Genomic DNA, 17,741 nt, shown 5'->3' on the forward strand with positions numbered 1-17,741 from the left:
GCCCGTTGGGTTGGAATTAAGTGGAGGGGCTGAGGGTATGCGTCTTGTTTCCTTCCTTCCCTGTGATTTTACAGGCTCTTTGCCTCCTTTGGTAGGAATATTCCTTCAGTAGGAATAAAAAATGACTGTGTCCTTCATGTCCTCGCTTTCCTTCTCTAGGCTCTCCCCTTACTGCCCCCTCTTTGAGAGTGAACTGCAGTGAGGCTCATATGTAGGTCTTAACCCCCACACACACAATACGTGATATCAGCCAGGATATTTCTGACGGTTCCCTGTGGGTGTTTGCTCTGGACAAGTGCTTCTCTATCTATATCTACAAAGCCCTGGGGGTCTTGGACAGACGTCCTCTGACACCAGCCCCAACCAAGTTGCCTCCCCAAGGTGATCCGTGCTACCAGTTTGTAAACAGACACCCAGACCTCTCTGTGTACCTTCACACGTATTCTAATATGCCCGAGGGTCCAAAACATCAGAAAGATACCCAACTTATTTTTTGCCAAATGGAGAATGAGTCAGCGGAATCTACTGAATGAGATCATTCCATCTAACACGCCATCTATAGCCAATTGCAAATTTCCAAACATATAGGCAGTGATGCATACATCTACTTATATATAACATGTCTGTCTAGATGGATAGATCTCGATTTAGCAATTATATATGGTAGATATATGTTATATTAGATATCTATATCCACATCTGTATCTGTCTGTCTACCTGTCTACACAACTTGCCCATTTCTGGCGCTTTATTATATAACATTGATCTCTTGGCTGTTCCTACACTAATAGTGTACTGCTTTGTACCATTTTTAAGTCTAATATAAAAGGAAGGCCATGATAACCCATGTGGTTTGGGTCTCTGTGCTGGACAAATATGGAAAGAACCCAGGAAGCTTACAGAAGAAACTCATTGAAGTTTTGAGTCTCTCCCTCCTTCCCACCACTACCAGGGCCCCCTGAGGGCCCAAGCCAGGCAGTCCCAGCTTAGAAGTCCTTTCCAGTCAATACCTGGCCTCGGCCTCTGGCCTGGCATTTTCCTTCCCTCTCCACTGGGGCCCCGCTGACAGTCAGCCTGCTTCCCAGGAGAGGCGCAAGGCCCAAGGATGGTTAGACGCCCAGCCCCGCTTTCCCCCGTGGCCAGATCCCGCTAATTCTCCTGCCCCCTGTCTGCCGAGGCCGACACCCCGAAGAGGCCAACTCTCCACAAGAGTTCGAGCAGCTCCTGTGAAGCCACATTACAGACTGAAATGAGTCCCGTTTTTCATTTGATTTTTCCTCTCCTGTAACAAGCAAAGTTCGCATTACAGATAAGTTGCCCAGAAATTCCAATTTAATAAGGCACATGCATTTTTCAGGCCTAAAGCATGGAAGACATCTTGCACACCGGTATTTTTATACTAAAAGGTTTATTAGAACGACAGCTTTGAAAATGTCAGAAATTTACATAGAGCGTCTGGCGAGTTGGTCAGAAGGGCAGATCGGACAAAAAGGCCCATCACCCAGGAGGTGGAAAAGCTGGTTGGCTGGCGGTCTCGAGCTGCTCACCACTCCAGGGTGGAAAGCTCTAGTGCTGGGGGAAATCACGCCTGCCCCCAGGCTCCTGCACCCAGCTCTTGGCTTGCATCATGTGGGGACACTGTAATATGACAATGGGCACTTGGCAGTGCTCAGGCACTGGGGTGGCTCCTGTCCTTCTCTGTCCATGGGATTCTGAGTAGAAATAGCAGACTGGCATAGCGGAGACTGAGGACATGGATATGCCTCCCCAAGGTCTCCAATGGGAAGAGACACCAAACAAAATAAATAAACTAATGGAGGCAAAATTAAAGGCCATGTGAAAACACAATAGCCACAGCAATAGATACCTGATTATTTTTTTAAGGAAGAAAAATAGTGAGTAGCTATCATGTCAAACCCTCAAGCCCTTGCTTTCTCTGGGAGGGTGATGGGGACAGGCTGACGGCACCGGGGCCAGCTTCTGGGTTAACGTCCATAAGCTTTCCACTGAATAGAACTGCTCCTTATCTAAGAGAAGAAGGAAAATGTTCATCATCCTGTGAAATTGTAGCATCAGGAGACCAAGACCATGACCGAGGGAGAAACAAAGAGTATCGTTTCTTGGCCAACATGAAAAACATAGATAATGTAATTCATTTTTATTTATCTTCTAAACTCTGATTTGAGTAATCAGGGAATAAAATATGATCCACTTAAATTTTTCATTATTTCAAATATCTTGAACCATTCTCAAATCACTCCTGGATCCACCGTGAACTTGTTACCTGATGGGAACACTTTCTTGCCACTTCCTGGCTGTGCTGCTTTGGGCAAGTTGCTAAGCCTCTCTGAACCTTGGTTAGCTCATCTGTATAACAGGGATGATACCAACTTCATCTGGTTGTTGGGAACCACAAAAATGAGTGTGGCGCTGACTCTGAAGAGCTGGGCCCAGGGCCACGTGCAGTAAGTACATGCTAGTACAGCACTTGAACCTCATCCTGACGTCACGAAGGGGAGTTTAGTGAAGGTAGCAGACCTACACGGGGCCATATCATGGTCCACCAGGCCTCTTACTCTGTGTGCCCAGCAAGGACCTAGAAGAGGAGGTGACTAATTCTGACCAGGGAGCTCTTACAGAATGGCCAAGAAGGGACATTTCAGCCTGGTGTTTGAAGACAAGTAGAAGTTTGCAGGTGGAGACATAAATGGCTGTCGAAATGAAAGACAGATTTTTTTTTACAGTTATTTATTTATTGGGAGAGCACGAGCAGGGGAGGGGCAGAGAGAGAGGGAGACGCAGAATCCGAAGCAGCTCCAGGCTCTGAGCTGTCAGCACAGAGCCCGGCGTGGGGCTTGAACTCACAAACTTCGTGAGCTTAGTGTGGGGGTTCAGAGCAGATGCTCCGGGCTCACATCCTGACTCTGCAACCTCAGTAGCTGTGTGGCCTGTCCTTCAGTTTCTTCGTCTGTAAGTGGGGATATTATACCCACTGTATTAGCTTCCTATTGCCGCTGTAACAAATTACCATAACAAGTTGCTGTAACAAATTACCACAACTTGGTGGGGCTAGAAATTTATTCTTCCCTAGTCTGGAGGCCAAAAAATCCAAAGCCAGTCTCGCTGGGCCAAAATCAAGGCGGGCCACATTCCCACTTCCAGGGAAGACTCCTTTGCAATACTCCAGTCCCTACCTCCACGGTCGCGTGGGCTTCTGCTCTCTTCTGTGCATCTCAAATCTCTCTCTCCCTCCCTCAGAAAAGGATGCCTGTGGTTGCATGTAGCCCCAGTAATCCAGAATCACCTCCCCATCTCAAGAGCTCCCACTTAGTCTTGCAAAGTCTTTGCCACATAAGGCAACATGCACAGGCCCCCAAGACTAAGATGTGGATGTCTTTTCCACTGTGAAGACTAAGACGTTAATTTGCCCCAAACCCTTGTTAGTTAAATCAGGTTTTAAACATTCTCAGAACCAAAACCAGCAGCAACTGGCAGAGATGATCGACTTTAGGCGCCTCTCCCTGACTGATGGCCCATCAGTTTTCATGCCTCTCCAGAGGCATACATTTCAAAGATTGTGGGGAACGGCAGGAAAACACGGCATCTCTCTGGCTCAGGTATAAAAGTGGTTGGAGAGATGGCCACGTGTCAGTGGGACAGTCCCCCTTTACCCAAGCCACTCAGTTCAAAGAAATGGGAGTCCTGTTCAGTTAGCATCTCCCTGGTAGGTGGGATTTTCACTTCTTACCTAATGCACCTTTTGTTTGAACTTCTTAGAATGAACGTGGAGTATTTTTCCAAAACCCTCAAAAAAATAACTCATATTTTTAAATTCTCCAGTGGTTTCCCACTATCCAGAATCCAGACCCCTGACAACAGCGGTTCAGGGTCTTTATAATCTATCTAAACTCATTTCCTTTCAGGGTCCCCTGGAGAAGGTATGTTCGGACCACAACCATCCACCTTCTGGCATCTCAACACTCATTCACTCAGCACCTATCTGTTGAGTGTTGTGTATGTGCTAAGCAATGTCTTTGAAGCTGTTGTCATGACAGCAGACAGGTGTCCTTGCTTTTGTGGAGCTTACGCTCTAGTTGTGGCAGGGTCCCCTCCCTGAGGGGTGGGAAAAACAACCTCAAGGCAACCTGGCTCTATGTGTACATGACAACATCCTTCCCGATCTTGTAACATGAAACCACTTAATCAGACTGCATGTTTGTGAGTTACCACATATGAGAGACAAGGAAATAGAAAATGCATAAAAATACACCAAGTGACATTTGGGGCTCAGGTCTTCAGCTACAAACCCAACTGAGCTGTACCGGCATGAATAAAGTTGCTTCCTGGAAAGAAAAGCCTAAGTGTCACGACTCTCTGTGCAAGAATCCGGCTACATCGTGAATCTCTCCGTCCCATGTGTTAATTCATATTTTTATCCCTTCCTGAACTGTCTGGCCTCTCAGTCTCTGTCAACATCTTATCCTTTCTTCCCATCTTGGTTCAGATGCCACATCTTCTGTGAGGTCCCCAGGGACCATCAGAGCTAATGGCGGTTTCCTCCAGGCGTCCATGGGTCCTGCCCATACTTCTCCAACCGGCTCTGCACACGGGACACACCCGGGTGTAAAAGAAACACAAGTGGACTCGTGAACTCTGCCTCTGTGAGAACTGGGCAGATGCAAGCTCTGTCCTCACAGGCTTGTTGTGAGGCCCAAAGGTGACACACCGCCCCAAATATTCAGCACAGAGTTGGTGGTCAGCCGTCACTTTCTAAACAACTCTAACTGTAATGATGTTTGGGGGGTTGTGTTAAGAATTACCTGGGGGCGCCTGGGTGGCTCACTTAGTTACGCGTCCAACTTCAGCTCAGGTCATGATCTCATGGTTCGTGGGTTCGAGCCCCGCATTGGGCTCTGTGATGACAGCTCGTAGCCTGGAGTCTGCTTCGGATTCTGTGTCTCCCTCTCTGCTCCTCCCTGCTTGCTCTCTCTCTCTCTCTCTCTCAAAAATAAATAAACATTTAAAAATTAAAAAAAAAAAAAAAGAATTATCTGGCACCTGGGGCACCTGGGTGGCTCAGTCAGTTAAGCAATGAACTCTTGATTTTGGCTCAGGTCATGATCCCACGGGTTTGTGAGATCGAGCCCCTGGGTTGGGCTCTGTGCTGACAGTGTGGAGCCTGCTTGGGATTCTCTCTGCTCCTCCTTCTGTCCCCCCACCCCTGCTTGTGTTCTCTCTCTCTCTCTCTCTCTCTCTTCCTCTTCCTCTCTCTCTCTTTCAAAATAAATAAACTTTAAGAGTTGTCTGGCACCTAGCTTGATAGCTTGTGTCCAGGACTCGGTGAACATTTCTTGAATCTGTTCTGAGTGTAATATGACGTTGTTTGGGATTTTTGTTTCAGGTATTCTGTCTACAAGGACCCTGCGGGCTGGCTCAATATCAACCCCATCAACGGGACCGTTGACACCACGGCAGTGCTGGACCGCGAGTCGCCGTTCGTCCACAACAGCGTGTACACTGCCCTCTTCCTGGCAATCGACAGTGGTGAGTCATCTTCTAAATGCCACCACGTGTATACTCGTCAGTGATAAGTGTGTTTTCACCTTTCACATCTCCTCTGATACCACCTGGAGGTGTTCTTGGGAAGGATACAATGTGTGGGGGCAGGGAAAGCAAATGCAGAAACACACAGCCAGTCCGATACCCCCAGGCCCTGGGGTTCTCGGGGTTTTGTCTGGTTAGAGGTCAGTGGTGAGCTCGCTGCGCTTCATCTCAGGTAGGCGCCAAGGCTAGGCAGGCACATTGACGTCCTTCACCTTGGCGTCATGCTCTCGTATGCGGGGCGGACTTTTTATTCAGTGCAGCTGAGAGAAAGTCCCAGAGGACATCGTCAAACCTGGTGACTGAACTGCCCCCACAGCTTTATCCTGTTGTCACAGGAGACCGTGGAAAGATCTCAGGTGCACACAGCGAGGAGCTTCATAATCAAAGAACAATTGCTGTTCATTCAAAAGCTAATAATGCAACACACACGTGCCAGACTCTATTCTGGATGCCAGGGGTACAGCAGTGAGCAAACCCCACTGTCCTGGTGCAGCTGATATACTCACAGAGAAAGGAACAAAACTGAGTAAAATACAGAATGCGTTTGGGGGGGGGGTGGAGGAGGAGAACGTACTATTTATGTAGGAAACAAGGAAATGTAGGAAAGGTAGCAGATGACACGGTGCTGAAGTTCTCAGGACGCAGCCCTGGGGAGCCTCACGGGGGCAGTGACATTGGAGTAAAAACATGAAGGCACTGGAGCCGTGAGGTTATCTCAGGGAAGAGCCAGAGGGCAAGATGGCTGGACCAGAGAGAGTGGGCGGGACAGGAAGGGGGCGGGGATGCAGAGTGCGCAGCGTCACGTGGGCCCCACACCACCCTCCAATTTCACTGTGTGAAATGGGACGCTGTTGCCAAGGGCCGAGTAGGGTTCAGTGTGACAGCATCGTGCTGCCCTGTAGAGCTCAGATGTGGGGGACGGACATGAATACAGAGACCTCTTAGGAGACTGGTGACCACGTAGGCATGACGGTGGCTTGGACCCATAATAGGAGAGGGGATGAGAAGAGAGCAGATTCTGGAGATAATCTCCATATTTCAGACACAAAGCTAACAGCATCTGCCATTGGCTGAGATGGGGGGGAAGGGTGGTCAGAGCTGGTTTGGAGGTTAAGCTGGTTAAGATGAGATGCCCATTGCATCCATCACTTGAGAAGTTTCGCTCTCCTGATTATTCCTAAAAGCCAGCTGTTCATGGCCAAAGTTTCAGTTTTATTTATTTTTTTTTTTAATGTTTTATTTATTTCTAGGAGAGGGACAGAGAGAGAGACAGCATGAGCAGGGGAGGGTCAGAGAGAGAGGGAGTCACAGACTGAAACAGGCTCCAGGCTCTGAGCTGGCAGTCAGCACAGAGCCCGACGTGGGGCTCGAACCCACGAACCGTGAGATCATGACCTAAGCGAAAGTCGGACGCTTAACCAACTAAGCCACCCAGGCGCCCCCAAAGTTTCAGTTTTGAGTCCCATATATCAAAATGAATATTCACGGGCCTTTTTCTGTGCCCTTCATTATACTCATAACAGGTGAACTAAGAACTCTCAGACCCCGTCTCCGTGTGCTGGGTGCTCCCATGCAAGCCCCCTACAAGGCCAGGTGTCTGGGAAGTGCACAATCAGCACAGCATTCGCTAGGCAGACAGGGCTTCACGGTGAAGTCAGCCTTTGAGTTTGGCCTTGAAGGGCAGGGAGGATTTGGGTAAGTGGCGCAGTAGGAGGCAGAGGTGCCTGAGAACCCAGAGCAGAGGAACCCAAACTAGAAGGGAGTGTGGCGCCGGAGGTAAGAAAGGGAGAGTAGAGTTGCATCCACTGTGAGTGAACAAGTGGAAATCTATTTGGATGGATGTGGACCAGTCATATCTTCAAAGCATCTCAACATCCAGACAAGTCATTTCACAGAGCCAGCAGCCAAAAGACTCCTAAGTTCTTGAGGAGGAAATTGCATGATGAAAAAGCACACAGACATTCATCCACAGACGCCATGTTGGGTCCAGGCGACTCGGAGTTGAATAATGCATGGGCCTTGTGCTCCACGAGCTGATGAGTGACTTGGGGAATGAGGCTAGTAAACAGAAGACTGTAAGGCAACGTCATAACTGTTCTGATGGAACTAAGCCCAGAGGGGCCCCTGGTCCAGCCTTAGCATTGGCCATGGGGAGTTTCTCGGTTGAGGGGATCCCTATGCAGTGATGAAGGATGGGGTGCGAAAAAGTAACATATTTTTGTATTCCCATTCCCATTTTTTTAAATTTTAATCCCCGTATAGTTAACATACAGTGTTATATTAGTTTCGGGAGTACAATCCAGTGATTCAGCAACTCCATACGTCACCCGGCGCTCATCGGAACACGGGCGCTCCCTCATCCTCAGCTCCTCTCTCTCCCACCCCCCACCCACCTTCCCTCTGGTAACTATCAGTTTGTTCTTTGTAGTTAAGAGTCTGTTTCTTTGTTTGTCTCTTTTTTTTCTTTGTTGGTTCGTTTTGTTTCTTAAATTCCACATATGAGTGAGATCATATGGCATTTGTCTTTCTCTGATTAGCTTAATTCATTTAGCGTAATGCCCTCTAGCTGCATCCGTGTCGTTGCAAATGGAAAGACTTCATTCTTTTTATGGCTGAATAATATTCCATTGCATATAGAAACCACGTCTTCATTATTCATTCATCTCTCAGGGGGCATTTGGGCGGCTTCCGTAATTTGGCTGCTATAAATAATGCTACTATAAACATAGGGGTGCATGTCTCCCTTTGAATTAGTGTTTTTGTATTTTGGGGGTAATAGTAGCACAATTACTGGATTGTAGGGTAGTTCTATTTTTAACATTTTGAGGAACCTCCATACCATCTTCTACAGTGGCCGCACCAGTTTGCATTCCCACCAGCAGTACAAGACAGGTCCTTTTTCCCCACATTCTAGCCAACACTTACGGTTTCTTGTGTTTTTTATTTTACCCATCCTAACAGGTACAGGGTAACATCTCATTGTGGTTTTGATTTGCATTTCCCGGATGATAAGTGATGTTGAGCATCTTTTCCCGTGTCTGTTGGCCATCTGTATATCTTCCTTGAACAAATGTCTGTCCATATCTTCTACCCATTTTTATGAATATAATTTATTGTCAAATTGGCTTATATACAACACCCAGTGCTCATCCTAACAAGTGCCCTCCTCAGTGCCAATCACCCATTTTCCCTTCTCCCCCACCACCCCCCATTCATCCTCAGTTTGTTCTCTGTATTTAAGAGTCTCTTATGGTTTGCCTCCCTCCCTCTCTGTTTGTAACTATTTTTTTCCACCTTCCCTTCCCCCATGGTCTTCTGTTAAGTTTCTCAAGGTCCACAGATGAGTGAAAACATATGATACCTGTCCTTCTCTGACTGACTTATTTCACTCAACATAATACCTTCCAGTTCCATCCATGTTGCTGCCAATGGCATGATTTCATTCTTTCTCATTGCCAAGTAGTAGTCCATTGTACATATAAACCACATCTTCTTGATCCATTCATCAGTTGATGGACATTTAGGCTCTTTCCATAATTTGGCTATTGTTGAAAGCACTGCTATAAACATTGTCTTCTACACATTTTGTAATTGGATTATTTATTTTGGGGTGTTGCATTGTATCAGTTATTTATATATTTTGGATACTCGCCCTTTATTGGATATGTCATTTGCAAATATCTTCTCCCAGTCCGAAGGCTGATTTTCGCTTTGTTGATTGGAAAAGGTAACACATTCTTTTTTTTTTNCACATTCTAATAGAAGCCTGAAAGATACAGATACGTGAGACAACAAAAAGGCTAGACTGGTAGGCTCCATGTGTGTGAAGCTAGGGGCAGAGAGATTGCCAGCCACCCACTGCCCTAAGGTGAGTACTAGGTCTTGTGTTGAAAGCTTGGCTGCTATCACAGTGCCTGATTTAGAGCAGGCACTCACATATCTGTGGACTAGATCCTGAAATAGATCCTGAAATGCTCTATGTGCTGGGCCAAGGTGTTTGGTTTGATTACATAGCTTACTTCACCTCCAGAATAACCTTTGTGCTTTAGAAAGATAGCTCCTATGGCAGTGTAGAAACTGCATCCGACGATGGGGGGCAGGGGGGATGGGCAGGAGGGCACTCCAAAGCTGTGGCAGAAATCAGGGTAAAAGCGTGGGCCAGAGCCCAAGCAGTGAGGTCGCTTTAGATGGAGTGAGTCTAGAGTCAGGAAATACGTTGAAAGCCATAGCCGGTTTCTTAGTTGCAGGTGTCAGGGTGTACCTGGTGGCAATAGAAATGGAGCAGAAAGGGTAAGTCTAGAAAACACCAGGAAGGAAGAAACCAGAATTTGGGGGGGGGGGGGAAGTCCTTAACATATAATATAGAAAGGTAATATTCAGATTTCTAGTCCAGAAACCAGGAATGATTATTCCATTGAAACGGAACAGATTTCAAAGTGTTGTTCCCATATCATCTTTGGGGGGGGGAGGGTTGAGGGGGATGTGGAGATGATGTCCCATGAGAAACTGGCAAACTGAGGCTGGAATAGAGGTGAAGAGATTTTTCTTAGAGAGCCACCCACACAAAAGAGATAGGGACATCAGAACAGGTAAGTTGTGTAGAAGGAACAGGTCTAGACAGGAGTGTTAAGGGCCTAAACAGTGGGTAACAAGAAGCCAAGAATGTTTAAAATGCTATTTGAGGGGCGTCTGAGTGGCTCAGTCGGTGAAGCGTCCGACTTTGGCTCAGGTCATGATCTCATGGTTCGTGGGTTCGAGCCCCGCGTCAGGCTCTGTGCTGACAGCTCAGAGCCTGGAGCCTGTTTCAGATTCTGTGTCTCCCTCTCTCTCTGACCCTCCCCTGCTCACACTGTCTCTCTCTCTCTCAGAAATAAATAAAACATTTTTTAAAAATGCTATTTGAATAAAAAGTATCCATTATAGATTAGCTAAAGTAATGATTTCAGAGTTCTGTGCTACCTAAATGTATCTGTACTTGTAGAGAAAATGCTCAGCTAAGAACAGCATGAAGAAAGGCTGAAATACGGAAAATAGAGGTGTCATTGCCTTAGGAAATATTTTCCATAATTCATCAAAAGAAGAAAACCAGAAGTGAAGTGCACTTTAATTTTTGCCAGAGACAAGAGCCCTCCCTCCAGGTTATGACTAGGAAAGCTGCTTATAGACTCTGAGACCCAGGCTCTATTTCTATAAAATAAGGAAGATAATTCCCACTTAGAAGGTTGCTGTGAGATTATGGTGTGCCTGGGTGGCTCAGTCAATTAAGCGTCTAACTTTGGCTCAGGTCATGGTCTCACAATCCATGGGTTCCAGCCCCACATCGGGCTCTGTGCTGACAGCTTGGAGCATGCTGGAGATTCCCTCTCTCCCTCTCTCTCTCTCTCTCTGTCTCTCTTTGCCCCTCCCCCACTCACACATGCACACGTGCTCTCTCTCAAAATAAATAAACTTAAAGGAAACAAGAAAGCAAAGTGCTGTGCCTTCTACACTCACCACCAAAAGCCATATTAAATGTTCAATAAATGTTAATCTCACCCCAGTGGGGGTTATAGAAAGGAGGGAGCCCAGAATCGTCCTCAGTAAAAATATGGTGTGAAATCTACTTCTTGTCTAACTCTTTTCATACTAATATCAAACGAGTATTTTCAAAATCTGGTGTCACAGATGTTTCTAAAAGGACGAAATGTCCCTGAAGATGTGGTGATAAATAGAAAACAAGTTGGCATTAATATACAGAACCATCATTAGAGATGATAATCTTGAACAAGGCCCAAAAGACTTAGAGCAAAAAGAGCATAAATTCAAAAAGAACTCATAAATCAAAGGAAATTTGGTTTAAAGCCCCCTTTTTGTCACTCACCAAAAACGTATCTCTAGGTATTATGGTTAACCAGGAAAAAATAACACTTGCCTATTAGATCAAAGTTAATAGTTTAATTGATGTCTCAATTTTATTCAAAGTAAGCACTTGATTTTATTTAACTTAGAGACATTTAGTGTATTTGATGGAATGAAAGAATATTTTTTTGTCATATAACACTGGGAAAGCTAAAGCCCAATAAAACTATTTTCTCTAAATAAGGAGTCACTCAGGAATTTATATCCAAACATGTTGATACAAGGTATGTCTGTAAGGTCTTCCAGATAGGATGTAATAGGACTAATGTTCCCAGTGCAAAACCTAGGAAAACCAGGATGGATTACAAAAGTCTTTCTGGGTTTTTTTTTAATGTTTATTTATTTTTGAGAGAGAGTGCAAGTGAGCAGGGGAGGGGCAGAGAGAGAGGCAGACACAGAATCTGAAGCAGTCTCCAGGCTTTGAGCTGTCAGCACAGAGCCCAAGGCAGGGCTTGAACTCACAAACTGTGAGATCATGACCTGAGTCAAAGTCAGATACTTAACCAACTGAGCCACCCAGATGCCCCCAAAAATATTTCATTGTAAAGGCATCCAAGAGCTGCAAAAGCCATGAATCCTCAATCAATGAAAATACCAAAGGGGAAGAATCATTCTTTAAAAACTGTAAGGCAGCAAGCCATTCCTTCTCCCTGAGTGAGGGTCAGGCTTGACCCAAATGGAGGGCCCAGCATGAAGGGAAATAAACCCGAAATGCTCATAACAGTCACAATGGAGTTGATGTGACAAAGTGAAAACCTGAGGGCCCTTAAACACCCAGCTGCTTTATCCCATGGACAAATGCCCTGTAAAGGATGGGGTGAAATCTCCTGGGGTCTCACGGAAAAAAAGCCCTCACAGCAGAAGCAAACCCACCTTAAACATACAGCCATTCTCTCCTTAAGACACTTGCCAGGTTTTAAAGATACAAAGCGTTGGAGTATGGGACGGCTGGTGCTATAGACTGAATGTTTTTGCCCTTCCAAAATTCATAGGCTGAAACCTAATCCCTCATGTGATGGCCTGGAGGTTGGGCCTTTGGGAGGTGCTCAGGTCATGCAGATCGAAGCAGATGAGTGGGATTAACACTCTTCTAAAAGAGACCCCGGAGAGCTCCTTTGCCCCCACCCCTGCTATGTGAGGACACAGTGGAAAGACTCTGTGTCAAAAACTAAAATTCACTGCTAAGAGAATTTTTAATCCTATTAAATAGAGAGGCATACCATGTTCATGGATTGGAAGTCTCAATGCTACTGAAATGTAAATTCTCTCCAAACTGATCTAAAGGAGTCAACGTGATACAAGCAGAATCCCAGGTCTTTGTTTTGAAGTAAAAGGGAAGAAATGAATTGTAAAATTCATATGGAAATATAAGGAGGCTAAAATTAGCCAAGGTGACCTTGAAGAATAAATTGGCAAATTTACACTATTATATATTCAAACCTATTAGAAAATAATATTAATTACAATTATGTCGGTGTTTGCACAAAGAGAAAATACTGACCGGTGAAGTAGAATACAGAGTTTAGAAGCAGATCCACCCACACACAATCCCTGTTTGTGACAAGGACATGGTGGTTGCAGACAAGAAAGCATGCTGGATCAACTGAATACACATATGAAAAACAAAAGTGTATCCTGACTCTTCTCTTAGACAATATACAGTAATGAGTTCTCAATATATTACAGGCCAAAACATGGAAGGCAAAATAATACATCTTTTAGAGAAAAACATATCAGTGTCCTTGACATAGGCAAAGATTTTTAAGCAGGACACAAAAGCATTCACAACCAAATGGTAAAAAAGGGAGATGATGTTAAAATTAAGAATTTCACTTCATCAAAGGATATCATTAAGAAAGTAAAAAGGTAGCTCCCAGAGAACATATTTACAATACAAAGGAATCCTATCATCTGTAAGCAAAAGACACAACCCAACGCAGAATAGGGAAGGAACTTGAATGGGTACTTCACAACAGAGGATATACAAATGCCAATAAACACAGAAGAGTTGCACAACTTCATTAACCAAAGAAATAAAAATTAAATTATGCAGATATAAAATAAAATACAAATCAATCAAAGAGATAAAATGAAACAAGGAGCACCTGGGTGGCTCAGTCGGTTGAGCGCTGACTTTGGCTCAGGTCATGATCTTGCTGTTTGTGAATTTGAGCCCCGCATCGGGCTCTGTGTTGACAGCTCAGAACCTGGAGCCTGCTTCAGATTCTGTGTCTCCNCAAAAAAATGCATGACAACACAGACAGTGTGTACTTGGTCTATGGCACCATCCCCGGGAGAGCTGTAACCATTCATGCATCCTCCAAGCACCTGTTTCCCCTAGAGATAGACTCTCAACATCCTACCATTCTATGGAAGGAACAGTCTCAGCTGCTGATGGGCTTATACTCCAGGAATGATGAGTGGCAGGATGCCTGCAGAGGGAACCGAGCAGAGCTCACATTCCCAGGTCCACACAATACTTTGCAAAAGGCAGACGTGCTACCATCTTAACTTACTACACACAGCTCTGCTGGNCAAAAGAAATGCGATACTGAGACCCAACTACAAAGAGCTGAACTGGTCAGATGGAACATTCTGGGTGTTGGCAAGGATGTGAAATCATCAGAGGCCTCCTACCCAGCTGGTGGAAGTGCAACTTGGTACAAACACTGTGGAAACTGAAAGTATCAACTAAGACTGAACCTGTGTACACCCTACGATCCAGGAATGACATGCCTAGCTATATATCCAACAGAAATGTGGGTACGAGTTCACCAAAATGCACATGGCAGAATGTTAATAACAGCACTATTCATAATAGCCCCCAAACTGAAAACTAGTCAAATGCCCAATAAGAATACAGTAAGTAAAGTGGGGTCATTGACACAATTGAGCCTGTACAACACTGAGAAGGAATGATCTGCAACTATTCACAGCAATGTGGATGGATCTCACAAACCTAATCTTGAACCAAATGAGGCCGGATCAGAATCCACATCCTGAATGATTCCATGAGTAGAAAGCTCAAATACAAGCAGAGCCAATCATCACTGCTAGATTCCCTGGTGGATGTCTTTCTTGATCCTATATTATTGGACTACGTGGGTATGTTCAGACTGTGAAAACCCTTTAAGCTGTGTATTTATAGAAATACGAGTGTACCTAATATTTCAATTAAAACTTACACCCCCCCCAAAAAAATGCATGACAACACAGACAGTGTGTACTTGGTCTATGGCACCATCCCCGGGAGAGCTGTAACCATTCATGCATCCTCCAAGCACCTGTTTCCCCTAGAGATAGACTCTCAACATCCTACCATTCTATGGAAGGAACAGTCTCAGCTGCTGATGGGCTTATACTCCAGGAATGATGAGTGGCAGGATGCCTGCAGAGGGAACCGAGCAGAGCTCACATTCCCAGGTCCACACAATACTTTGCAAAAGGCAGACGTGCTACCATCTTAACTTACTACACACAGCTCTGCTGGTCCAGTTGAGGACAATGACAAGGCAGCACCACAAGAGAATTTTCCTGTAGGTAACTCTCAGAGACTAGAGACTATGAGATCAGGATGGAGGAATATAAAACTACAGTCAGAAGCAGGGCTGGAACCCCTGTTCTGGGGTTAACAGCGATGAAAAGCTCTTTGGACCTTTGACTGGAGCCCCAAAGCCAATCTAGATGGATTCTGGAATCATGCTTCATGGTGATATTGACCATGTCCATGGGGAAGAAAGGCACTTTAGTCCCTCCCCATGGATAAAGGCTAGGTTCTAACCCACAGAACAGTCAAGGATGTACAAGGCACTTTTCATAAACTCTTATCAATTTTAATGAGTTACAGATGACCTAACAACATGGTTCCTAAATTATAAGTGAAATGCTTCTGTTTTGCTAAAGCAGAACCAGCTGTAGTTAAGTGATTGGAAGACTAAAGCCCTTAATCCTATAGATTAATAAGGCATGACCTTTCACGTTGGCAAGCATTTTATCTTTGGAGATGAACATCATCATTTACCTTCTGTGGTCCAGATTTTCTGAAAAGGTTAAGGTAGTGCCGTCAGAGTATACGAACTCTTCTGTTAAAGACTTCAACGAATACAAAATTGCTAGCCTGCCTTTAAGGGGGCGGGGGGGAGAATAACTGTTAAGGAAAACACCAAGATGGAGAGAGAACATTCTGGAATGCAGTAAGAGGGCATCCCTTCAGAGAATGTGCTGACAATGGGGCAAAGCAGCAGCAATTAGCACTGGGTAAATCCCTGTGTGATTGTCGCTCCTGCTCAGGTAATCACCAGAAAGGTCAAATGTTAGTCTTACCGTCTTATGTGGGCTGAAAATTGTCACAAGCAATTTCTCCTAAGAGCTCTAGAATCGCATGGGGATGGTCTTGGGGGGGGGGGGGCCNCTTCTGTTCTGAAATTGTACAGGGCTCAGCGTTCCTTGATGGCTATTGAATGGCTTTTCTGCCCTGAGAAAAGAAATAAATTGTGACTCCAAACATCAAAGGCAAATAATTTGTTTCAGTAAAGCCCAAGTGCCCTTGCTCCCAGCACCCACACTATGCAGAGAGTTTTAAAAAAAAGTGGGGGGGGGGAGGCGGGAATCATTTCTGGTTCTTCATAGAGCTCAGCACATATGAGACAGTTCGAGCCAGGAAGCCCATCCTATCTCTAGCATCTGTATTAAGTCTTTATATGATTATCAGAATGTCCCGTTCCCCATCCATTTTCATGTTGAAGAATAGGGGAATGATAGCGTAAAAACAAGCCAAATTATCACTAAATTTGGCCGCACGTTCTCATGACTTAGCGACTCGTGTAAAGTGGATTTGAGTCTGCCAGTGAAAAATGCGATGTGGGTTCCCAAGAAGACACAGATATAGAACCAGGCAGAACAGCTGTAAGATTAAAATGGAATACACTGAGATAATGATTTTTCATGGGCAAAGATATATCATGTCCCGACCTGCCTTTTCCCTTAGCCCCCTGTATAATAGATGTGCTGATAATGCCAGTTGACTCAAAATTGAAATATTGTGCAAAGTACATTTAGATTGATTAAAAGAGAAAAAAATGTCATTCGGCCCCATAGGAAAATAACTACCAAATAACAGCAGCTTCCAACCAGGGGTGAGGAGGCCTGAGCTTCAGACAGGTGCCTCGATGCATAATCTTCCTCTTTTTGTACGTCCACCAACCTGTAGATTGCATGGGGGGATCTGGTGAGATCCTTTAGGTTAATTCTACTTAAAATATGCTGTTTTGGATAAAATCAAGCCATTAGGTATGACGGCAACCCAATTAAGCCAGTTTAACACCCCTTATCTCAGCTGTTACTGTCATTGAGGAAGAAAAATAAATTGAAGACCCAGCCATCGTTCCTCGTAATTTCAAGTACCAGTAAAATATCAATCACGTTGAAAATACTAGCTACAATCTTGTCACTGACAAAATGGCCCAATAAAATAGTCCTGAGATGTGGTAACAGAGAGATGGCGACCAGAGCCACTTAGTGACAGCATGCCTCGTCTGTGGAGAGACTGGTGGCCCAGTGCCCTGCTATGCCTGGAAACAAGCCAGCCCCCCAACCTCGATGGACCGCCACCGGTGGGAGACGTAGGCTTCCCTCAGCCTCAGTTTCCCCACCTGCTGGTTTGTTATAAGGACTGGAAATCATGAAAGCAAAATTCCTGCCGTCTAGTAAACACCTAACAGATGTTTAAGTCCATGGACTTGGACTGAGTTACCGACTGATTTGCTAAACTTATCAGTACAGAATCATCCGTGTCTGAGGCCAAGTAGGAAATGCCACCTGACGACCACCGTGGTGGCGGTCTGAGCATTTTTCCAGGAAAGGGTGGGCCACAGAGCCCTCCACTCAGTAGGGCTCCAAATCAGAAAATTGGCCAGAACACGCCGCCTTCCACATGGCTCTGCCTGAATGGGGAGATTTAAGATTTAAGGGGAGATTCATCTACCCGACAGAAGGACATTTCCATGTTGAGCAGCCAAATCAACTGTCTTAAGCACAATGTTTTCCCACATTCGTTGGGGAAAGAAACTGATCTGGGCATTAAAATACTGCTGCCTGCAGGGGGCGCCTTTGCCAGCTCAGTCCATCCTCTTACCGTCTTAGCTAGTTCTCCTCTGTAGTCCCCATTTCCCACTTCGGGGAATAGCAAAGCCAGCTGCACAGCCCCCCCAACCCCTGCCAGCACCCCTCCCCCCGATGCC

The 17,741-nt window shown here is 45.3% G+C and overlaps 1 protein-coding gene across 1 annotated transcript in view; it reads left to right on the forward strand.

Annotated features, from left to right (window-relative positions):
- Window positions 1-17,741, forward strand: part of CDH13 (cadherin 13) — a 1,024,187-nt gene that overhangs the window by 983,381 nt on the left and 23,065 nt on the right. Inside the window, exon 11 of the mRNA XM_077754065.1 lies at window positions 5,402-5,544. Within this exon, the coding sequence (XP_077610191.1) occupies window positions 5,402-5,544 (143 nt within the window). The remainder of the gene's footprint in view (window positions 1-5,401; window positions 5,545-17,741) is intronic.

Source organism: Crocuta crocuta, unplaced genomic scaffold (assembly GCF_008692635.1).
Source record: "Crocuta crocuta isolate KB4526 unplaced genomic scaffold, BGI_CrCroc_1.0 scaffold61, whole genome shotgun sequence".
NCBI classification, from domain to species: Eukaryota; Metazoa; Chordata; class Mammalia; order Carnivora; family Hyaenidae; genus Crocuta; species Crocuta crocuta.